General features: G+C 45.5%; 1 protein-coding gene across 2 annotated transcripts in view; it reads right to left on the reverse strand.

Annotated features, from left to right (window-relative positions):
• IHH (Indian hedgehog signaling molecule) overlaps positions 1–25,466 on the reverse strand; it is a 152,602-nt gene that overhangs the window by 55,682 nt on the left and 71,454 nt on the right. For both annotated transcript variants that reach the window (XM_040358171.1, XM_040358172.1), the window contains exon 2: positions 16,703–16,964. In XM_040358171.1, the coding sequence (XP_040214105.1) occupies positions 16,703–16,964 (262 nt within the window). The remainder of the gene's footprint in view (positions 1–16,702; positions 16,965–25,466) is intronic.

Raw genomic sequence — 25,466 nt, forward strand, 5'->3', positions numbered from 1 at the left:
CAATCAGCACTGAATGCCCCGCCATGCCGGTTTTCAGCTTCCAGTGAGCTGATAAAGCAAATACTGCAATTGTGCTAAAGTTAGAGAGTTCACACAATTTATTTTCATCCGAGTTCTGTGTAATCACCTGCCAAATAAACACACACGTACATCTCTGTATAGGATCAGGAGGAGGACAGTAGGAATGTAACTTCAGAAGCGTGTCCAAGCGTGACCAATCACAAAGCTTCCAAGGCAGGTCTAAATCTGATTGGAAGCCGTTAGATACTTCTTAGTACTGAAATGTTTTTATGTCAAGCTTTGTGTATGAAGGATAGAGGGTGTTCCGGCATCACCAGCAGTTGTGTTCCAGGATCGCCGACTGATATACAGTAATACAACACAGAATGCAACGCCCAACAGCCCCTGGGCTGGAGATTCAGAGCCCCTATTGGACCCCAGTCTGTCCCCGTCTCTATAAATCTATCCTTCCTTTACATATACATATAGATTTAGACCACATAGTATTCATGGTCATTTTTAAAATGTTAGTAAAATACCTGCAGAGTGGTTAGCACTCCTGCCTTGCAGCCTAGGGGGTGCTGGTTTAAACCAATTCGACATTTATACCTGTATTCCTATTGAACAGAGCGATTTTTACATTTCTGTCATGGGCCTGTTAACTTGGCAATAGCTTTGTCAACATTTATATATATATATATATATATATATATATATATGTATGTATATATTTTCTTTTATATATATATATAAATATATATATATATATATTTATATGTTCTCTTTTTATATATATATTTTTTTTTCGGCTAACCAGGCTTTTTTCCCTCAGATATAGTCTTGCAAACATAATTTTTTTTATGCAATTTAGACACTTTTTCTACTTTCAGTATTATTAAAAATAAATAAAAAATAGCATTACTGTAGAAAAAAAGTATACATTTAAATCTAATATTTGTCCCATTTAAAGTGACACTAAAATTATAATTCTGGTAGAAAGCTATTCAAAGTTACCTACTAGTTGATGAAAATAAATGTTTTGGTCAATTTTGCATTTTGTAATGACAATAAAAATAAAAAAAAGAACAAAATTAATAATAAAAAAAAAAAAAAAAGCTCAAAATTTTTCTAAAGCCTAAGCATTTTGTACATCAATACATTCCTTGCATTAGGTAAAAAAAAATATTTAGGCATCAGCATCCCCCCCTTTGTTTTGTCAGTTAGTCTTACCTGAAATCATAAACTCATCCTTTCATTAATGAAAACAAGTTGATACAAATGTAATGTTACTTTGTATCTCTCAATCTCCTGTCTGAATAATATTTATAAACAATGTCACTTTGTAACTCTCTGTCTTCTTTCGGAACAATGTTTGTAAACAATGTCACTTATTTGCTAAATAAAGCTAAAGAGGGCAAAATTTGACACTTTTTTTGCACAGAAACCAATCAACGTCTAACCTCAGCTTGTTCAATTAAGCTTAAAGCGGAGTTCCACCCAAAAATTAAATTTCCGCTTAATCCACTCCTCGCCCTTTACATGCCACATTTGGCATGTCATTTTCTTGGGGGGGTCAGGAGGAGTGGGACTTCCTGTCCCACTTCCACCTTCTGCCGAGGGGCTGCAAAGGCGAATAGTCTAATCGCCTTTTAGCAGCCCCTTCCTGTAGGCGATCGCCTGTCCAATCGGATGGCGCAGTGCCGCTCGCGCATGCGCAGTGGGTGGCCGGCCGTGAAGCCGAAAGCTGTCACGGCCAAGTGCCCACAGTTGCAGTGGAGGCGCCGGCGGTGAAGGGGGGGACCGGAACGAAGCTCCCAGCGGCACGTCGCTGGACCGGGGAACAGGTAAGTGTATGTTTATTAAAAGCCAGCAGCTACACTTTTTGTAGCTGCTGACTTTTAATAAACATAAAAAAATGCCTGGAACACCCCTTTAAGCAATAAAACCTGGAAGTTGATTGGTTTGTATGCAGTATTGTGACTTATTTTGCCCTCTCTAGCTTTAGTAAATAAACCCCTTTGCAGCTCTCTATCTTCTTTCTGAATAATGATTATAAACAATGTCACTTTGTATCTCTCTGTCTTCTTTCTGAACAATGTTTATAAACACTGTGTCAGTCTCTCTTTGACAACATCAGCTTCTACACCACCTGTCATTTTGACAACTGGCAAGCCTGGGAGGGGCAGATGGACCGGGCATGTTACATACATCCTGTATACTTTAATACTTTGATTAACCTCCCTGGTGGTATTCCCGAGTCTGGGTCGGGGTGAATTTTACATCCCAAAAGCTGTAACCCCCGAGCCAGACTTGGGATCGCATTGCAGGATACAGGGGAAGTTACTTACCGTATTTATCGGCGTATACCGCGCACTTTTTTGCCCTGAAAATCAGGGCAAAATCGTGGGTGCCCGATATACGCCGATACCCGCTTTCCCGCGCCGAGTTTGAATACTGCGCCGGTATATACCGAGCGCAGTACACTCCTGTATAGTCGGGCCTGCCCGACTATACACGAGTGTACTGCGCTCGGTATATGCTGGCGCAGTATTCAAACTCGGCGCAGGAAAGCGGGAAACAAGCGGGGAGGACGCCGCAGAAGGACGCCGGACCCGACGAAGAGGACACCCGAAGCCGCAGACGGACGCCGGACCTGACGAGGCCGCCGCGCAAGACACCAAAACTGTAAGTACAACAATCTTTTTTCCACAGGAATTTCGGGGCAACTTTAGGGGTGCGCGCTATACGCGGGAGCGCGCTATACCCCAATAAATACGGTACCTTGTCCCTGGATCCTGCGATGTCTCCCCGCTGTGTGTGTAAGCCGTCATCTCACTCGATTCACACTAGTGACTGCCGAGTGCCGCCGATCTCCATTCTTGAGCGGCGCAACACCAGGGGGCGGAGTTCGGCGCCAAATTCAAAAAAGCAAAAACAGTACTGTATCAAATATTTACACACCCCCTTTGTCCCTAGTGGTCTGTCCAGTGTCCTGCATGTAGTTTTATATGATAAAAACTGTTTTTTCTGCCTGGAAACTGTAGATTGTCCATAGCAACCAAAAAGTGTCCCTTTATGTCAAAAGTGGTTTTAGAGCAGCTAGAAAACAGCGATAATAAATTAGAATCACTTGCAGAATTGCGTGATAGCGATTTGTGGGGAAATTCGTTATCAAACACCGAAAGTAATGACAGTGACAATTATGCGTCTGAGCAAATTTCTGTGTTTTTGATTTGATTACATTATTGAATAATTTTTATTATTATTTGTTATAATTATTTTTTATATTATAGATTATGATATGTTTCAAACTTTATCATACCCAGGATGCCTATTAGACTCTTGTTTGGACAGATTTAAGTGAGTTATTCCTAAGAATTGCAGGCCTACAATATAAAACGCCAAATTTCCGTGCAAAACAATTGTACCGCTTTCAGCACCAAAAATCTGACATAATCATACTGCCAGGGAGGTTAAAGCATAACTAAACTCACTCCATCAAACTTTATTTGTTACCATTGTATTTATTCTCACGCTGCTAGGGCTTGGCCCTGCTATGTCACAGCTATCCCTGGAGGCAGTGTGGTACTAAGCTGCAGCTCTTTGGCGTATGTGCACATGCGCACAAACCCCACCGGATGGCATAGTGGCAACCTGCCAGAAGCTAGCGGCATTTGTGTGCACGCACAGAACTCCAGCCGTGCATGCGCATTGGCCAGTCTCTGCCAGGTCCTAGATACCTGAAAGACAGCAGTGGCGCAATGCGCAGCGGTCACAGTTTTGAAAAAGAGCGGTGGGAGAGACAATTAATTTAGTGGTTTAGTTCCACTTTAAGTTAATTTTTTATGAGGGGCGTGAGAAGTACGTTGTGTGTATACCGATTTATTTTCAACAGGGATGCTCTCTGCATGGCATTTCCATGTTCTTCCTGTGATTCAGTATTTTTCTCCTGTATGTGCTCTGGTTCAAAGCCAGTGTCATGGGGAGGCAATAGGAGGTGAACCCCCCCCATGCCAACATTAGGTGCCCACACCTTAAAGATAAAATCCCCCCCTATGGTCATTGTCTGGAGCCAGCTCTGCTTTAGTTTCCTTCCGCAATTCAAAATCATACAATTACATGAATTGTATTTTTACATGAACTGTAATCTGATTTTCCTATTCCGGCCCCAGGTAGAAGGGTTGGGTGAAGATTTGTATCTGATGTGCCAATTAGCACAGGAAGTACCTAATTCCTACGTCATTGGTGGGTATCACCCTGGGCACTGAGCGGCAGAGCGCTAATCATGTGTGTTGGTCCAATATTTGTTTTCCTTACTAGCCTGACATGAACATCGAACTCCAGACAAACATAAAACTACGACTTAAAGGGTAACAATCACACATATGATACCATTTGTCACTACTAATGCCCCGTACACACGATTGGAATTCCATCTGACTTTTTCCATCGGATTTTCCGATCGTGTGTAGCCCTATCAGAGTTTTTACATCGGAAATTCCATCGGACTTTAGATATAGAACGTTAGAACGCTATATTTTTCTGATGGAATTCCGATGTGATTTGGCCGGGCAAAAGCCTGATCGCGTGTACGCGGTATAGGTTTTTTAATCCTCTACCTATAAAAGAAAATAAAAATTATAAATAAGTAAAAAAAAAACAAAAAAAACTTCCTTACTAAGGATGAGCCGAATAATCGACAGCCCAAACCCCCCCCCCCCCCCAGTTCGCACCAGATCTAGCACAGACAAAACATTTGGACGAACACACAGACACCCTTAAAGTCACACGAACATGAAAAATCAAAAGTGCTAATTTTAAAGGTTAATATGCAACTTATTGTCATAAAAAGTGTTTTTGGGACCCGGGTCCTGCCCCAGGGGACATGCCAACAAAAAAAAAACGTTTTAAAAAGGGCCGTTTTTTCGGGAGCAGTGATTTTAATAATGCTTAAAGTGAAACAATAAAAATGAAATATTCCTTTAAATGTCATACCTGGGGGGTGTCTATAGAATGCCTGTAAAGTAGCGCATTTTCCCAATGTTTAGAACAGTCCCACAGCAAAATTACATTTCTAAAGGAAAAAAAGTAATTTAAAGCTGATCGCAGCTATAATGAATTGTCAGGTCTTGGCAATATACATAAAACTCATTGAAAAAAACATCATGGGTTCCCCCCCAGTCCATTTCCAGGCCCTTTGGGTCTGGTATGAATATTAAGGGGAACCCCGAACCAAGAAGTAGAAAAAAATTGCGTGGGGGTCCCCCTAAATTCCATACCATGACCTTCAAGTCTGGTATGGATTTTAAGGGGAACCCTGCTCCCCCAAAAAAAGGGGGGTAGGGGTCCCCCCAAAATCCATACCAGACCCATATCCAAGCATGCAACCTGGCAGGTCAAAGGAAAAGAGGGGGGATGAGAGAGAGTCCACCCTCCTGAACCGTACCAGGCCACATGCCCTCAACATAGGGAGGGTGCTTCGGGGTCTGACCCCAAAGAACCTTGTCCCCATGTTGATAAGGACAAGGGCTTCATCCCCACAACCCTTGCCCGGTGGTTGTGGGGTATGCGGGCGGGGGGGTGGTTTCATGATCTGGAAGCCCCATTTAACAAAGGGACCCCCAGATCCCGGCCCCCCACAATTGAATTGGTAACGGGTACATTGTACCCCTACCATTTCACCAAAAAAAGGGTAAAAAATTGTAAAAAAGTCCTATATTAAAAAATAAAAATGTCCCGCAATGTAAATCCACGCCGCCGGACTGACCGAAAAAAAAAAAAGCAGCAACAGTTCCGCCTCCATTTAAGGCTCCCACCGACTGACGCTCCTCCCGCCCCCTTCTGGCGTCAGAGGGGGGCTGGGTCACTATAGACTTTTAGCTAGATTCACGTAGGGCGGCGTATGTTTGAGCCGGCGTAGCGTATCGTATTTACGCTATGCCGCCGTAAGTTAGAGAGGCAAGTGCTGTATTCACAAAGCACTTGCGTCCTAAGTTACGGCGGCGTAGCGTAAATGTGCCGGCCTAAGCGTGCCTAATTCAAATTGTGAAGAGGTGGGCGTGTTTTATGTTAATGAATCGTGACCCGACGTGATTGACGTTTTTTACGAACGGCGCACATAACGAATAGACATTTTTTCCGAAGTTACAAATTACCCGAAATAACGAATGTCGTATCTAAACCAATGGAACGTAAAGAATTAATATTAATAAATAACAATAATAATAAAAAAATATATATTATTATTATTTTTTTTAACTAGAAATTGTATTATTATTATTATTATTATTATTATTATTATTATTATTAATAATTCATTCCGTTCCATTTGTTTAGATGCGGCATTCGTTTTTTTAGATAATTCATAACTTTGGATAAATTCATAGTTGTTAAAGCTGAATTTTTTTTTTTGCAGCTGCTGACTTTTAATATTAGGACACTTACCTGTCCTGGAGTCCAGCGCCGATCGCAGCAGAGCACGAGCGATCGCTCGTCACTCTGCTGACCCCCCCCCCCGCCATCCACGGTGAGGGAACCAGGAAGTGAAGCGCTCCGGCTTCACTGCCCGGTTCCCTACGGCGCATGCGCCAGTCGCGCTACGCCTGCCGATTGGCTCCCGCTGTGTACTGGGACCCGAGTGTTCCCAGAACACAACGGGGTGGGGGGGGGGACGGGAGGTGACGTCATGCCCGCAGCCTGCCCGAGACTGTGTGGCCGGAAGTGGGTGCAAATACCTGTCTTTAGACACGTATCTGCACCCCCCTCCCCCCTGAAAGGTGTCAAATGTGACACCGGAGGGGGGAGGGTTCCGATCAGCGGGACTTCACTTTAGGGTGGAGCTCCGCTTTAAGTTGACTAACAGCCAAATTTGAAAGGAAATTCCATTTCCTATAGTTATTATTTAGAATTTTAATTCTTTCAAATTTTCTTTCTTATTTTCAGATTTTCGAATTTTTCCAACACGTTGGTTTGAATTTTTGGCATAAAATGTGCATTTTGAGAATCGAAATTTTCGCCCACTAGCATTTCGAAAGTCGAACGCTTTTTTTTTTCGAAACGATCTTCTAGCTAGCATAATACTCAAGACGCATGTGACAACGTAATCCTCTGTATATACCCCACCCCCTCTCTCCCGTCCCAAACTGGTACTCTGGGGGGGGGGGGGGCACATTATGCAAACTTCCTGAGCCCCGTCCAAACCCGCCAGAATACTCAGCAAATATTTGTGTGCGGTGTTTGTCTTTGAGTCTCACAAAGGAAATCTCCAGGTGAATGGGCAGGAGACCTTAGAAAATACTAAAACGTGTAAAGGCAGGGGCTGTTAAAAGTGAACTCGGCACTAAAAAAAAACTATTTTGATAAAAAAAACATATCAAATAAAAAAATGTAAAATATATCCCCCTTTAAGCGTAAATTGATTGGTTTGCGCAAAAGTTATTGCGTCTACAAACTATTGGATGGATTTAGGGGATTTTCGTTTATTTTATATTTTTACTAGTAATGGTAGTGATTAGCGACTTATAGCAGGACTGCGATATTGCGGCGGACAAATCGGACACTAACTGACACTTTTTTGGGGACCAGTGACACTAATACAGTGATCAGTGCTAAAAATATGTACTAATGACACTAACGAGTGTATAAAAATATGCACTGTCACTGTACTAATGACACTAATGAGTGTATAAAAATATACACTGTTACTGTACTCATGAGTACAGCACCCAGCCGGCCCCTCCCCCCCACCACAGAGAGGCACCCGGCTTCTCCTCCTGACTCGTCTCCGGCCACCACAGAGTGGCACCTGGCCCCTCCTCCTGACTCCGGCCACGAGAGAGCGGCGGTATTCCAGTGACATGAGGGGTCGGGTGAGATTGGGGAGGGTGGATGCCAGGGTCCCAAGGAGGGCCAAGAGTAGCGTGGTGGCCCCCACAGTGCCGAGCCGGATCCTCACCCTGCAGGCCATGAACTCCAGGTAAGGGCAGTGGAGAACGCTGTGAGGGAGCCCATCGTTACCAAGAACGATAGAGAGCTGCAGAGGTGAGTGGCTAAAACTGCCAGCATGGTCTGAGTGACAGGGGACTACAACTGCCAGCATGGCCCGAGTGACAGGGGACTACAACTGCCAGCATGGAATCTGATGACAAGGAACCGGTGGCAAGTCACACGCTGAATCTGGTGACAGGGGACGGGTGGCAAGTGGCATGCTGAATCTGGTGACAAGGAACCGGTGGCAAGTGACACGCTGAATCTGGTGACAAGGAACCGGTGGCAAGTGACACGCTAAATCTGGTGACAAGGAACCGGTGGCAAGTGGCACGCTGAATCTGGTGACAAGGAACCGGTGGCAAGTCACATGCTGAATCTGGTGACAGGGGACTGGTGGCAAGTGACACAATGAATCTGGTGACAGGGGACAGGTGGCAAGTGGCATGCTGAATCTGGTGACAAGGAACCAGTGGCAAGTGACACGCTGAATCTGGTGACAGGGGACGGGTGGCAAGTGACAAGGAACCGGTGGCAAGTGACACGCTGAATCTGGTGACAAGGAACCGGTGGCAAGTGGCATGCTGAATCTGGCGACAGGGGACGGGTGGCAAGTGACACGCTGAATCTGGTGACAAGGAACCGGTGGCAAGTGGCATGCTGAATCTGGCGACAAGGAACCGGTGGCAAGTGGCATGCTGAATCTGGTGACAGGGGACGGGTGGCAAGTGACACACTGAATCTGGTCATAGGGGACGGGTGGCAAGTGACACGCTGAATCTGGTGACAAGGAACCGGTGGCAAGTGGCATGCTGAATCTGGTGACAAGGAACCGGTGGCAAGTGGCATGCTGAATCTGGTGACAAGGAACCGGTGGCAAGTGACATGCTGAATCTGGTGACAGGGAACAGGTGGCAAGTGACAAGGAACCGGTGGCAAGTGACACACTGAATCTGGTGACAAGGAACCGGTGGCAAGTGACACACTGAATCTGGTGACAAGGAACCGGTGGCAAGTGACACACTAAATCTGGTGACAAGGAACCGGTGGCAAGTGGTATGCTGAATCTGATGACAGGGGACGGGTGGCAAGTGACACGTTGAATCTGGAGGCAGGGGACGGGTGGCAAGTGACATGCTGAATCTGGTGACAGGGGACGGGTGGCAAGTGACAAGGAACCGGTGGCAAGTGACACGCTGAATCTGGTGACAAGGAACCGGTGGCAAGTGGCATGCTGAATCTGATGACAAGGAACCGGTGGCAAGTGGCATGCTGAATCTGATGACAAGGATCCGGTGGCAAGTGGCATGCTGAATCTGATGACAGGGGACGGGTGACAAGTGACACGTTGAATCTGGAGGCAGGTGACCTTGGCAAGTGACACGCTGTAAAGTGGAAATATTATACTTTCATTCATAAGCGTAGGGGCGTAAATTGGGGCAGGCTTGTAGGGGCCCCATAGCATTACTTTGCCCAGGGGCCCATGATGCTATTAAGATGGCCCTGATACATACCAATGTCCAGCTACTTGCTGCGTCTGGCCAGCGATGACTGTGATGTTCTTCTGCCTGTGACAGGTTCTCTTTACTATGGCCGTTGTGTTTGTCACACTGCATCTTCTGGAGCAACGGATCTCTCAGCCATGCAGCCGAGATCTTTTTATAGTACACTTCCCCTAAAAGCCATCCTACGTTTTGATTTTGTTGTCAGCCAAAAGAAAAGTACATCATCGATTGATTATCGACCTTCTGGAGCAGAAGTTTAGTAAGCGAAGGTTTAACCTTTGTCAATAACAAACACTGCATGTGTCACCTGAAATAACTCTACAGAGGTTTTCTTCTGGTCGTCAATCTGCACAGCTAATGCCCCGTCCACACGATGAGAATATCGGACGAATGATCGTCTGTTTTTTTTTGTTATTTGCATGCTAGTCTCATATTGAAATATTCCCGCCATGATGTAATGTGTTGTATTCAGTGGCGTAGCGTGGGGGGTGCAGAGGGGGCCGTGGCCCTGGGCGCAACATTTAGGGGGGCAAACTCCCACGCCAGGTAGTGTGTGTCGCATTCCCGGCTTCGCCCGCCTAATGTTTACTGCATGTGTCCCTGGGTGCAACTGTGGCTGGCGCCCTGTTATTCGGCAAATGTGCGGAGGCCGCGGGGCTGGCCTATCCGTGCTCGCAGCGGGAGTGTAGTGGTTAGGTAGGTCATTGTAGTGTAGTGGACAGTGTAAGATCAGGTAGTGTAATGGTCAGGACAGGGGACAAGTAGGTCAGTGCAGTGGCCAATGTAGGAAGTGGGTAGGTCAGTGTAGTGGCCAGTATAGGAAGTAGGTAGGTCAGTGTAGTGGTCAGGTAGGTCAGTGTAGTGGTCAGGTAGGTCAGTGCAGTGGTCAGGATGGTCAGTGCAGTGGTCAGGTTGGTCAGTGCAGTGGTCAGGTAGGTCAGTGTAGTGGTCAGGTAGGTCAGTGTAGTGGTCAGGTAGGTCAGTGCAGTGGTCAGGATGGTCAGTGCAGTGGTCAGGTTGGTCAGTGCAGTGGTCAGGTAGGTCAGTGCAGTGGTCAGGTAGGTCAGTGTAGTGGTCAGGTAGGTCAGTGCAGTGGTCAGGATGGTCAGTGCAGTGGTCAGGTTGGTCAGTGTAGGAATAAGGCTGGTCAGTACAATTGTAGGAAGGAAGGAAAGGGACTCGGGGAGTGCTAAAATTCCACAAGTTAGGGGGTGCAAATTACTTCTCCTCCTCCCATGCTCATCTCCAGGATTTCTCCAGGGCCTCTCCCATCCTCTGGAACTCGCTACCTCAACCTGTCCGGCTATCCCCTACTCTTGCTACCTTCAGACGATCCCTGAAAACTCATCTCTTCAGGGAAGCCTATCACGTCTCTAATCTTTTACCACCTCCATCAGATTCCATTATTCCCCACAGTTACAACCTTTTTTTACCTCCTGCCCCCACCATATTAGACTGTAAGGGCCAGATTCACGTAGGGGAGCGGCGGCGTAACGTATCGTAGATACGTTACACTGCCGCAATTTTTCATCGCAGGTGCCCGATTCACCAAGCACTTGCGATGAAAACCTACGCCGGCGGCCTCCGGCGCAAGGCGGGCCAATTTAAATGGGCGCGTGCCATTTAAATTAGACGCGCTCCCGCGCCGGACCTACTGCGCATGCTCCGTTTCCGAACTCCCGCCGTGACGTCATTTTTTCGAACGGCGACGCGCGTAGCGTAATTCCGTATTCCCGGACGGCTTACGCAAACGACGTTATTTTTTAAATTTCGACGCGGGAACGACGGCCATACTTTACACAGCAATACGATTGCTGTGTAAAGTTAAGGCACCTAAAACGACGACTAACTTTGCGACGGGAAACTAGACTAGCGGCGACGTAGCGAACGCGAAAACCATCGGGAATCGCCGTAACTCCTAATTTGCATACCCGACGCTGGTTTACGACGCAAACTCCCCCCAGCGGCGGCTGCTGTACTGCATCTTAAGATCCGACAGTGTAAAACAATTACACCTGTCGGATCTTATGGCTATCTATGCGTAACTGATTCTATGAATCAGTCGCATAGATAGAAACAGGGATACGACGGCGTATCAGGAGAAACGCCGTCGTATCCCTTTTGTGAATCTGGCCCTATGCTCTTCTGAGCAGGGCCCTATTAACCTCTTGGATTTTATTGTATTAGAACTGTATTGTCCCCCTTTTATATTGTAAAGCGCTGCGTAAACTATTGGTGATATATAAATCCTGTATAATAATAATAATAATAATAGTGGGGGCTCGGCCATAACCTGATCCTCCTGGTTGTCCGCTCTGGGGTGCAATCTCCATAAATTCCACTAGGAGGCCGGTGACACCATAATAATAATAACCTTCCCCAACTATATCCAAAGCTAACAACGGCAAGGATAGAATTCCACCGTTCCGCAGATACAAAGTTGACATTGTTAAAAAAAAAAGGAAGGCGACATGTCATAGAAATACTAATCAGAAAAAAAAAAAAATGTATCACATCATTTTACACCAAAACAATTTTTGATGCAATGTTTTCACTCGCTTGTAATTTATAAACAGATTTTTAGCATCTCCTTCTGCCTATAGGACAGTGCAGTCAGCATTCCTATCAGCCGACATAAATCATTTATAATACAGGACATCCAGATCAGTGGAACATTTTGGGTCTGACACGCCCCATAAACACGCATTGACATATGAGGAGCTGTAAAACACAATCACTATTGCATTAAAGTAGATATAAACTAGGCGACATTTAGCTTGCAAAAGCACTGTCTAACAATTGGCATTTTTTTTTAGCATCCCAGAGCTGCTAAACTCCGGCAGCCCCTTTGCAGACACTTCGAGACAGATTCTCGTAGACTGGCGTAAAACAGCGGCGGCGTAACGTATCTCATTTACGTTACGCGGCCGCAAGTTTTACGGGCAAGTGCTTGATTCACAAAGCACTTGCCTGTAAAGTTGCGGCGGCGTAGCGTAAATTCTCCGGCGCAAGCCCGCCTAATTCAAATGATCCGGGTAGGGGGCGTGGATCATTTAAATTAGGCGCGTTCCGGCGCCGATCGCACTGCGCATGCGCCGTCCCTAAAATTTCCCGACGTGCATTTCGCTAAATGACGTCGCAAGGACGTCATTGGTTTCGACGTTAACGTAAATGGCGTCCAGCGCCATTCACGGACGACTTACGCAAACGACGTACTTTTTTAAATTTCGAGGCGGGAACGACGGCCATACTTAACATTGGTTGCCCCTCATATAGCAGGGGCAACTTTACGCGTCGCAAAAGCTACGGAAACGTCGTACATTCTCTGCGTCGACCGCGCGTACGTTCGGGAATCTTGCGTAAATAGCTCATTTGCATAGACGACAGGGAAAACGACGTCGGCGACACCTAGCGGCGGAAAAAAAAAAGCATCTAAGATCTGACAGCGTAAGAGCCTTACGCCTGTCAGATCTAATGGATATCTATGCGTAACTGATTCTAAGAATCAGTCGCATAGATACGCCGGCCCAGATTAGGACTTACGACGGCGCAAATGGCGTTGCGCCGTCGTAAGCCCTTTGAGAATCTGGCCCTTCCTGTCTACATGGACTCCAGCAATGGCTGCGTGGCACTGTCCAGGCTGATGGTGACAACAGCAAAACAGGTTTGCACAATAAGCTTTGGCGCATCCGCTGGAAGCAAATGTGACATGGTGACAACGCAAGGGGAGTATTTGGGGAGAGCGTTGTCACCCTATAACAGGAAGTGCCTCAATAAGGACCTTTCACGGCAGGATCACCAGGAAATCTTTTATTAAAGTAACAGATTTTAAAAATATTGCAAATGATCTCTGAAAAAAGATCCCTAACATTTACAGTTTATGAGATGTTAGAGGGTTTATATCTACTTTAAGCTACACAGGACACAATACACAGGTAATATAGAAATATGGCCAATCTCATAGAGAATTACAGTCATAAATTATACATAGAGAACGTTTTCAGAAACATTAACAGACATAAATAGGATTACTTATATCAGAGTTGATTAAAAAACAATATACAGCATGTCAGCCTTATTATTTGATACAAAAAAACATCATCCTGCTTCCATGAATAAAAAAGCCTGCTACCAAGGCAGAGATCACCAGGATCATTGTGGGTGTTTCACTTCATTAGAGACTGCAGATACAGCTATATATATATATATATATACATAACATAGACATATATATATATATATTTTTTTTTTTAAATGTAGACGAATATATATATTCATATAAAAAAATAAAGGAAAAAAAATATATGTAATATACATATACAAATATTTTTAATGTAAAAAATAAGTAATTTTACATTTACATTTTTTACAATATATATATAGCTCTTAATGTATGTTTATATATATCTATCTATACCGTATCTATCTATCTATCTATCTATCTATCTATCTGTCTATCTATCTATCTATCTATCTATCTATCTATCTATCTATCTATCTATCTATCTATCTATCTATCTATCTATCTATCTATCTATCTATCTATCTATATATATATTTTTTTCTCTTAATGTATGTATGTGTGTGTGTATATATATATATATATATTTATAATGTAAAAAAATAAATACATTTTATATAGAGTCTGCCTGATTGAAAAAAAAATATATATTATATAAATGAATACATTTTATGTATTTAATTTTATTTTATATATATATATATATATATTTTTTTTTCCAATCAGACAGACCCTGTCTGGGAGACTTGTATTCAAGAAGCACAACCTTAGTATTTAATTAACACGTTAAATATGGCCGCCCCCATATAGTTATAAACAATACACTGAAAGCAGGCTTTTACAACAATGATACAACCTGACACAATTATTCACAATAAATTGCTCTCTTTCACATATATATATATATATAAAATAAACTTTCAGAAGACTATAGATCCCCTTGAGAGCTGACCTCCAGGTAGCTATAGAAAAATAAACACATTTATTCCAGCTATAGACACTGGTGTCTGTGGGGGCAATAGTACCCCATCACTGGTGTCAGTGTGAGGAATAGTACCCCGTCACTGGTGTCTGTTAGAGGAATAGTACCCCATCACTGGTGTCTGTGGGGGGAATAGTACCCCATCACTGGTGTCAGTGTGAGGAATAGTACCCCGTCACTGGTGTCTGTTAGAGGAATAGTACCCCATCACTGGTGTCTGTGGGGGGAATAGTACCCCATCACTGGTGTCTGTGGGGGGAATAGTACCCCATCACTGGTGTCTGTGGGGGGAATAGTACCCCATCACTGGTGACTGTGGGGGGATTAGTACCTCATCATTGGTGATTGTGGGGGGAATGGTACCCCAATCACTGGTGTCTGTGGGAGGAAAAGTACCCCATCACTGGTGTCTGTGAGAGTAATAGTACCCCATCACTGGTGACTGTAGGGGGATTAGTACCTCATCACTGGTGTCTGTGGGAAGAATAGTACCCCATCTTTGGTGTAAGTGGGGGGAATAGTACCCCTTTACTGGTGTCAGTTGGAGGAATAGTACCCCATCACTGGTGTCTGTGGGGGGAATAATACCCCATCACTGGTGTCTGTTGGAGGAATAGTACCCCATCACTGGTGTCTGTTGGAGGAATAGTACCCCATCATTGGTGTCAGTGGCAGGAATTATGCCCCACTGTTGATGTCAGTTGGAGGAATTGTGTCCCAAGGGCCGGATAAAGGCGAGCAAAGGGCCACAGTTAGGAGAAAACTGGTCTATTCAATGGCTTAAGCTGGCTATTGATGGATCCAGCAGGAACCAGCCAAATTTGGATCCATGTGTAGCCATTCCTGTTGCATAGAAGTTGATCGTTACATCAACTTCTATTGAATGGGAATGTTGGGAAACCTTTGTTGATCAGCAGCTGCAACCGCTGAGCAGTGAGTTTTGACAGTGAAGAGTCCCGCTGTCAGAATACAATGCCCTGGTGGTGAGATTCCTTCATGCCACCTTGTTTGTGTGGATGGAGGAAAAACCAGTGTGTTGCCTGCTGGCTGAATAGGGAAAAAAATGAACCGTCTATGCCCAGCTTTAGGTTGGTCATTGCCCATTCAAAGACCTAGACTTGTCATTGGTCAAGGCTGTATTGCCTAACTGTAGTTTAGTTGGCTGGGAGGCATAGGATCTGATGGCACTTCCTGGCAAGGGTGCCTAGATCACAATACTAGCCGAACTGAAGAACAATGGGCCAGATTCTCGTCCAGCGGCGTATCTTTGCGGCGGCGTAACGTATCTGATTTACGTTACGCCTCCGCAACTTAGACGGGCAAGTGCTGTATTCTCAAAGCACTTGCTCCGTAAGTTGCGGCGGCGTAGCGTAAATCGGCCGGCGTAAGCCCGCCTAATTCAAATTTGGAACAGGGGGGCGTGTTTTATGTAAATGTTCTGTGACCCGACGTGATTGACGTTTTTCACGAACGGCGCATGTGCCGTCCTTGGAAATCTCCCAGTCTGCATTGCTCCTAATACGCCACAAGGACGTATTGGTTTTGACCTGAACGTAAATTACGTCCAGCCCCATTCACGGACGAGTTACGCAAACGACGTAAAATTTTCAAATTTCGTCGCGGGAACGACGGCCATACTTAACATTGGTACGCCGCACTTATGCCACCATATAGCAGGGGTAACTATACGCCGGGAAAAGCCTAACGTAAACGGCGTAACTTTACTGCGTCGGCCGGGCGTACGTTCGTATCTAGCTGATTTACATATTTCGCCGCGTAAATCAGCGTACACGCCCCTAGCGGCCAGCGTAAAAATGCACTTACGATCCGACGGCGTAAGAGACTTACGCCTGTCGGATCTAATAGATATCTATGCGTAACTGATTCTAAGAATCAGGCGCATAGATACGACGGCACAACGCAGAGATACGACGGCGTATCTGGAGATACGCCGTCGTATCTCCACTGAGAATCTGGGCCAAGGTATGTATTTCAACAATTCCTTTTTTATTGGTCTACCTGGAGGTCAACTTTACTCTGATCCACATAAACATCGTAGACTTTGGTATTTCTTGCTCCAAACAGCCAGTATGCATGATAAGTCTACCCTCAGATATCACACTGTGGAGGACATTAGTGGTGTGCAATGCAAAGACAATATAGATTGGAGGCCCTACTATAGAAATGAATAGAAGACAGCCGTCTTACCTGACTTCACAGAGCAGTGGATGTGAGCTTTGGATTCATAGTAGACCCAATCGAAGCCGGCTTCCACCGCCAGCCTGGCCAACATGCCGTACTTATTCCGGTCCCTGTCGGAGGTGGTGATGTCCACCGCTCGCCCTTCATAATGTAAAGATTCGTCGGAATGATGACCGTCTTCATCCCAGCCCTCGGTCACCCGCAGCTTGATGCCCGGCCACTGGTTCATGACAGAAATGGCCAAGGAGTTCAGGCGGTCTTTGCAGCGCTGCAAGAAAGGAGAGAAGGGTGTGAGACAATCCCTCGCTATGGGAATATAAAGGATTCTTCCTCTTTATAATTTAGAATCTTTAGATTATTCTAGGAAATTATTTGATTTCATGGGAACCCATTAGAGCTTCTTATTGCATATCAGCTTAGAAAAAACCCTGGGCCAGATTCTCGTAGTTTTCCCGCGGCCGTAGCGTAAGGCATTTACACTACGCCGCCACAACTTACTGGAGCAAGTGCCGTATTCCTCAAGCACTTGCTCCGTAGTTTGCGGCGGCGTAGTGTAAACGGCCCGGCGTATCCCCGCGTAATTCAAAGGGGGCGGCTTATATTTAAATTAAGCGCGCCCCCGTGCCGATCGAACTGCGCATGCGCCGGGCTAAAAATAGCCCAGTGCGCATGCTCCAGTTCTCGGCGGAAAACGTCAATGACGCCGACGTGTGCGTCATTGACGTAAAGTCGTATTCAAGAACGACTTACGAAAACGACGTACCCGACGGGAAAAGACGACGCGGACCCGACGCCATACTTAACATGGCATACGTCGGACTGGCGTAAGGTTACCCCTCATATAGCAGGGGTAACCTTACGCTTACGCAAACGACGTAAGCGACGGTTACGCGACGCGATTTCGTTCAGGGATCGGCGTATCAGGCTCATTTGCATAAACAAATGAGAACTGATCGTAAACGCCACCTAGCGGCCGGCGGCGAATTACATTTAAGATCCGACAGTGTAAGTGACTTACACCTGTCGGATCTACAGCGTATCTATGCGAAAATGATTCTAGGAATCACTCGCATAGATACGCGGGTCAAAAAACAGAGATACGACGGTGTTTCCTGAGATACACCATCGTAACTCTTCTGAGAATATGGCCCCCTAACAGTAACTGGCCTTGGATCACATAATTTCACTAAGCTAAGATACATTTTTTGCCTCTTTTATCTTGTGATCACATGATGTAGCCCATGTACCCCCTACACCTCTCTGTGTAATAGTGAGGGCAGATTCATTTAAGTATGTAATGAGGCTCTGACCCATGTGAAAGAACGCATTCATAGAATCCCTTTAGACTTGCATGCTCCTTCCTGCCGGCTACTAGGTGCTCCAGACTTTAGCTGTGCAATCTGCTGATCATTTGCTTGATTACACTCGATCACAGTGGTCATCAACCCTGTCCTCATGGCCCACTAACAGGCCAGGTTTTATGTATTACTTTGGGGGAAAAGCAGACTAGAATACTGCAATCACTGAGCAGCAAATGATATCACCTGTGACGTATTTCAGTTATCTTGCAAACCTGGCCTGTTAGTGGGCCCTGAGAAAAGGGTTGATGACCACTGTTCTATCAGACCTGCTTCTGATACAGATTGCACTGCTAAGATCTGCAACACCCAGGGAGTAGAATGTATGTCTAAAGGGATGCCGGAAAAGTGTTCTTTCATATAACGCTTGGGCTCAGGACATAGCATGGGTTTTCCCCTAAAGAAGCCAATCTTTGGCGAAACATGTAGGGATTATTGACCTGTAACTAGACATGTGCATTTGTTTTCATCCGAATTTTGGGTATTTTCGATATCGTTTTAACAAACGAAAACGAACGTGCAGAATCTGAAATCCGAAAGATCCGACATAAAAAGATGCTTTATTTTCGTTTTCGTTGCACCAACAGTTGGATATAGATAGGAGATTCGACATGACGCTGACAATAGCAATCTGTGTCTATCGAATCTGCGGTCGAATGTGCCTAACCTTAACTCTATTAGTCCAAGATTATTCTACATAGAGAGGAAAGATTCGACATTATAGAGACGGTGTTGGGGTAGACCATTCGTCATGAACGACGAAGATTCGACGAAGCAGCGAAAAACATAAAAACGTTGAATCTGTCATTGAAGGCTTATGGTGTCTGTCAAAAGTTCTACGAAGATTCGATAAGCAGCTAAACTGTACGACACCGCAATTGTACATTTCTGGTCAAATTCTCAGCCCATAGGCTATAGAAGAATTTGAATGTTGGTTGACTAGTAATAATAATTTATAAATACAATTATTACTAGTGTCATACAACATTAGAATTCTTCTATAGCTTGTAGGCGGAACATTCGACCGGAAATGTACGATCACAACGTCGCACAGTTTAGCTGCTTCGTCGAATCTTCTTAGAACTTTCGACAGACACCATAAGCCTTCAATGGCAGATTTGACCTTAACCACTTAAGGACCGCCTCCTGCACAAATACGTCGGCAGAATGGCACGGCTGGGCACAAGCACGTACAGGTACGTCCTCTTTAAGTGCCCAGCCGTGGTTCGCGGGCGCGCGCCCACAACCCGGTCCGAAGCTCCGTGACCGCGGGACCCGTGGACCCGATCGCCGCTGGAGTCCCGTGATCGGTCCCCGGAGCTGAAGAACGGGGAGAGGTGAGTGTAAACACAGCTTCCCCGTTCTTCACTGTGGCGCCGTCATCGATTGTGTGTTCCCTAATATAGGGAACCACAACCAATGACGTCACACCTACAGCCACACCCTCCTACAGTTAGAAACACAGATGAGGTCACACTTAACCCCTTCAGCGCCCCCTTGTGGTTAACTCCCAAACTGCAATTGTCATTTTCACAGTAATCAGTGCATTTTTAATGCATTTTTTGCTGTGAAAATGGTCCCAAAAATGTGTCAAAATTGTCCGATGTGTCCGCCATAATGTCGCAGTCACGAAAAAAATCGCTGATCGCCGCCATTAGTAGTAAAAAAAACATAATTAATAAAAATGCAATAAAACTATCTCCTATTTTGTAAACGCTATAATTTTTGCACAAACCAATTGATAAACGCTTATTGCAATAATTTTTTTTACCAAAAATATGTAGAAGAATACGTATCGGCCTAAACTGAGGGGAAAAAAACTTATTTTTTTATCTTTTTGGGGGATATTTATTATAGCAAAAAGTAAAAAATATTGAATTTTTTTAAAAATTGTCGCTCTATTTTTGTTAATAGCGCAAAAAAATAAAAACCGCAGAGGTGATCAAATACCACCAAAAGAAATCCCTATTTGTGGGGAAAAAAGGACACCAATTTTGTTTGGGAGCCACGTCGCGCGACCGCGCACTTGTCAGTTAAAGCGACGCAGTGCCGAATCGCAAAAAGGGGCCAGGTCCTTTACCTGCATAATGGTCCGGGGCTTAAGTGGTTAAGCAGCTTTTCTCCAACCAGGTCACTGAACTACAGGTCCCAGCATGCCGCGGAATCAAGGTGGCTTGCAATAGTCAATACAACTTTAGAATACATCACATCCTTACTGCACGGTAAAGTTACTGAACGGAAACCAAGATCGGTGACTTCTTTTTTTTTTATTTGTCACATCTTCAGGCACACCTCAGGAAAAAGCGTACGCCCCGATCTGTGCGTTTCTACGGAAGGTGTTCCCTAAGCTGGGAATGTTTCCGGCTTGTATATATAGGAGGCTTATTCAAGATCGGTATCAAGATTGACGCCAGAATCAGGTGAAGCAAAGAGTGGGAGACTGACCGGTCTTTGGTTCCCGTGCGTCTGCTGCGATCCGATTGGCTGGGGAGAGGTAGCACGCTCCCTCTTGATTCATAGGAGTAAACACGGCGGATCACAAGTGGTACAGTTCTGGGGCACAAACAGCGTTTGTCTGCCTGAGGCACGAGCGCGCTGCACATTTTTCATTCAATACAACTGAATTGTGCCGACTATCCGGCTCCCATCTGGCTGCGCTGTCCTGGAGTTACCCTGCCCACAAGGGCTAACCACACTGCTAACTTTTCATTCACCATCCCTTGGCTTTTGCTGTACATTTCCCGCTCTACATCATTTCTGACCCGTTCATGTTTCTGAGCACATTTCTTTTTTTTTTTCTACTGTATAAAGAAGAGGAAAGTCGCAAATAGAGGTCTCGGCCAGGGCAGCCATACCAGGAAGGAGACCTGAAGGCCCATTCACACTCACTGAGATGTGCAAAACGCAGGGTGGATATAAATCAATGTGTTTTTGGTTTTGTTTTTTTATCGGAAAAAAAAATGATTTTGTTAAATTTAAATAGATTTTTGGGATTTTTATCAAATTTATTTTAATAAAATGCTTTTGGAGTAAAAATGCCAAAGAACCAGAGAATTTCTTGCAACAAGTTAGTGTGTTGCGACACAGGGTGGATAAAAAACTATGTTTTTTTTTTTTTAAAGTAAAAAAAAATATATATATATATATTTTTTTTTAATACGATTATTTTGATTTAAATTAGATTTTTATCACATTTACTTTAACCACTTCATACTGGGCACTTAAACCCCCTTCGTGCCCAGACCAATTTTCAGCTTTCAGCGCTGACGCATTTTAAATGACAATTGCGCGGTCATACAACACTGTACCCAAATTATATTTTTATCATTTTTTTCCCACAAATAGAGCTTTCTTTTGGTTGTATTTGATCATCTCTGCAAGACAGAAAATTTTGAAAAAAAACCACAATGGCCCTTATTCAGAAACATCTGCCTATCTTTAAGCGGGCGTAGCGTATCTCATATACGCTACGCCGCAACTTTGAGAGGCAAGTCCTGTATTCAGAAAGAACTTGCGCCTAAAGTTACGGCGGCGTAGTGTATATTGGCCGGCGTAAGCCCGTGTAATTCAAAATAGGCTGGTAGGGGGCGTGTTGTATGCTAATTAGCCATCACCCCACGTAATTGACGTTTTTAACGAACGGCTCATGCGCCGTCCGTGAAAGTATCCCAGTGCGCATGCTCCAAATTACACCGCAAATAGTCAATGCTTTAGACGTGAACGTAACTTACGCACAGCCCTTTTCGTGTACGACTTACGCAAACAACGCAAAATTCGACGCTGGCCCGACGTCCATACCTAACATTGGCTACGCCTCATAGAGTAGGGGTAACTATATGCCGAAAAAAGCCTCACGTAAACGACGTAAAAAAAAGAACTATCTCAGCTTCCCAGCCGAGGCGGCACAGTTTTTTTGAATGCAGAGGCCGGGCGTGACGTCATAACATCACACCCTGCCTCCGAACGGTCATGGAGACTCCGGCGACCATCTGGTCCGCCGGAAATCTCTATGGTAAGCATCCGGGGCCGGCAGATCTGTTCTCCAACTCTCCGATCGAAGTGGTGAGTCGGTAGAAGCACCGGAGGGTGGTGGGAGGGGGGACCTCCCCTCTCGCTGCCCGTAAGAACGATCAAGCAGCGGAACAGCCTCTATGATTGATCTTATTCTGCAGAGAATCGCCGGCTCAAAAAGGCGATATCTGAATGATGCCTGTAGCTGCACCCATCATTTAGATATCCCCACACAAAGTCAAGGACATCCTATTACGTACCTTGGGCGGGAAGTGGTTAATAAAATGCTTTTGGAGTAAAAATCTATCTAAAGATAGTTTTTTATTTAAAGTGGAGTTCCACCCTAAAAACAAAGGGCCAGATTCAGAGAAGAGATACGCCGTCGTATCTCTGAGATACGATTGTCGTATCTTTGCGACTGATTCACAGAATCAGGTTACGCATAGATAGCCCTAAGATCCGACAGGTGTAACTTGTGTTACACTGTCGGATCTTAGGCTGCAATTCTAGGCCGGCCCGCTAGGTGGCGAGGCCATTGCGGTCGGCGTAGAATATGCAAATGACTAGTTACGGCGATTCACGAACGTCCGCGATGCCCGTCGATCTAAATCTACGTCGTTTCCGTAGCGATACGCGTCGTAAAGTTAAGGCTGCCTCCTAGGTGGTCTACCAATGTTAAGTATGGCCGTCGTTCCCGCGTCAAAATTTTTAATTTCACGTCGTTTGCGTAAGTCGTTCGTGAATGGCGTCCTTGCGACGTAATTTAGTGCAATGCACGTCGGGTAATTTGACGGATGGAGCATGCGCAGTACGCTCGGCGCGGGAACGCGCCTAATTTAAATGGTGCCCACCCCATTTGAATTAGGCGGGCTTGCGCCGAGCGGATTTACGTTACACCGCCGCAAGTTTACAGGTAAGTGCTTTGTGAATCAGGCACTTACGCTTTAAACCTGCGGCGGTGTAACGTAAATGGGATACGTTACGCCGCCGCTGCGCAACTTAATTCTTTCTGAATCTGGACCAAACTTTCTCTCAATAGCTTGCATTGATTTAAAAAAAAAATAAAAATGTTGGATTTTTTTTTTTTTTGCACACACTTCTATATTGCTGTTGCTAGGCAGAAATCGAAATCTGCCTTCTTCTTAGTCCGCGGTGGATGCACTTCCTGTCCTACCCCCCCATTGCCTCCTGGGAAATTTCCCAGGAGTCTCTGGGCAGGTGAGTCATTCTGAGTTTTATTATACTGTGGACTTTGTTATCAGTGTTGTCATAACAACGGGGCGGGACGCCCCTCCGTAGCCGCCCGTTGTCATGACAACGTAACAAACAAACTGCGCTATGAACGTGGTTCTACGGCGCACACGCGCGAGATCGAGATCTTTTTGCAAACAAGGAAAAAAAGGCATTTGGGCTTCAGATGCCCACACATACGATGGCAGCGGCCACAGCATGAGCTGCAGCACATAAGGCAAGAGTTTTTTTATGATTTCCTTATCGATTGGGAAGCCATTAGTATGTTTAATGGAATATATGATATTATTGTATTTAGCATGCAAAAAAAAATAAAAAATTCTGACCGAAACTCCGCTTTAAGATACATTAATAAGTGAGTTTATTCAGCATGAGATGGAGCTTAGTTATGTAGCATGAGGCTGTATATTCTGCAATATTTAAATTTTTTGGCATACTTATTCAATTCATGAAAAAGCGCCGCTTTACCATCGTTTTAGCGGTGCTTTTCGGCTGCTAGCGGGGCTCATTTAACCGGGCGAAAAAGAACCCGCAAAGCGCCGCTGCCAAAGCACTTTGCGGGCGCTTCAGGAATGCTGGCCATTGATTTCAATGGCAGGGGCGTTTTAGGAGTGTTGTATTCACCGCTCCCGCAACGCCCCAAAGATGCTGCTTGCAGGACTTTTTTTCCCGCAAGCGCACCACCCCAGTGTGAAATCACTCGGACTTTCACACTGGGGTGGCAGGGGAGGCGTTTTTCAGGTGCAATTTTTAGCCCTTTAGCGCCTGACAAACGCCTCAGTGTGAAAGTGGCCTAAGTGACACTTTTTTTGGGAACCAGTGACACCAATACCATACCTCCCAACTGTACCGGATTCCGCGGGATCCTCCCGCAATTCAAAGTCTGTCCCGGGGTCCCGCGGACTAGACTAGGATCCCGGAAAACAGGGCCCAGGCGCGACATTCTGTGCCTCCATGTTTGCGTTCCACCTCCATGTTTGCGTTCCACCTCCATGTTTGCATTCCACCGCCATTTTTGGTGTCCGGTTCCCTGTGATTGGGCGTTTGAGGGTCATGTGCGGCGTGGGGCTGGCCTGTCATTGATCATCTAGAAGTCCCGCCTCCGCACATGACCGCTATACGCCCAATCACAGTGCGACGGGAAATAAGGAGCGGCTACAGTCGAATGGCGCAGGCGGGGTGTCGCAGGCGCTCAACAAGATGTCCCGCATTGGATTTTATAAATGTTGGGAGGTATGCCAATACAGTGATCAGTGCTAAAAATATGCACTTTGTTTGCGCCCTCCAATCATAGCAGAGGACGGGAAGAGGACGGGAGAAGACATTGAGGGCTCGGAGCATGGAGGACAGCGCCGTGACCTCGAGACACAGTAGCGGCAATTGATGGGGCACACTGGCAGTAATTGATGGGACACACTGGCAGAAATTGATGGGCACACTGGCGGCAAATGATGGGGCACACTGGCGGCAAATGATGGGGCACACTGGCAGTAATTGATGGGGCACACTGGCAGCAATTAATGGGGCACACTGGCGGCAAATGATGGGGCACACTGGCGGCAAATGATGGGGCACACTGGCAGTAATTGATGGGGCACACTGGCAGAAATTGATGGACACACTGGCAACAATTGATGGGCACAGTGGCGGCAATTGATGGGGCACACTGGCGGCAATTGATGGGTACAGTGGCTGCGCTTGAAGGGCACGTTTTTTTTTTTCAGTTTGTTTGCGCCCCCAAAAAAAAATTGAGCACCAGCCGCCACTGGAGGAATTCATTTAAATGAAAATGTTTGTGCCGGGAGTTCAACTTTAAAGCCCTTGGTATGAGGAAGTCATTGTGATTCGTGCAATCGTTATGTTTTTAGCACAATTGAAAATGCGATATGTCCTAATAAAGTCCAGGCCTGAATTCATGCAGTAGGTAGGCCTGAGATGCATGTATATGTATTTATATGGGATGACATAATAAGAGGTGGAGTGATACGGAGGAGGCACGGGATGGATCGTGTGATTCCGCTCTGTCGGGGATGGAGAGACCGGCTCTAATAGATTGTTTTATCTCCCCCCCGGGACGTGTCATCACTGCCGACATTGGGCAGTATAGGAGCTGCTGTCTGCCCTCGCCTGCCTGCGCTTATAAAATATGG

Source organism: Rana temporaria, chromosome 6 (assembly GCF_905171775.1).
Source record: "Rana temporaria chromosome 6, aRanTem1.1, whole genome shotgun sequence".
NCBI lineage: Eukaryota > Metazoa > Chordata > Amphibia > Anura > Ranidae > Rana > Rana temporaria.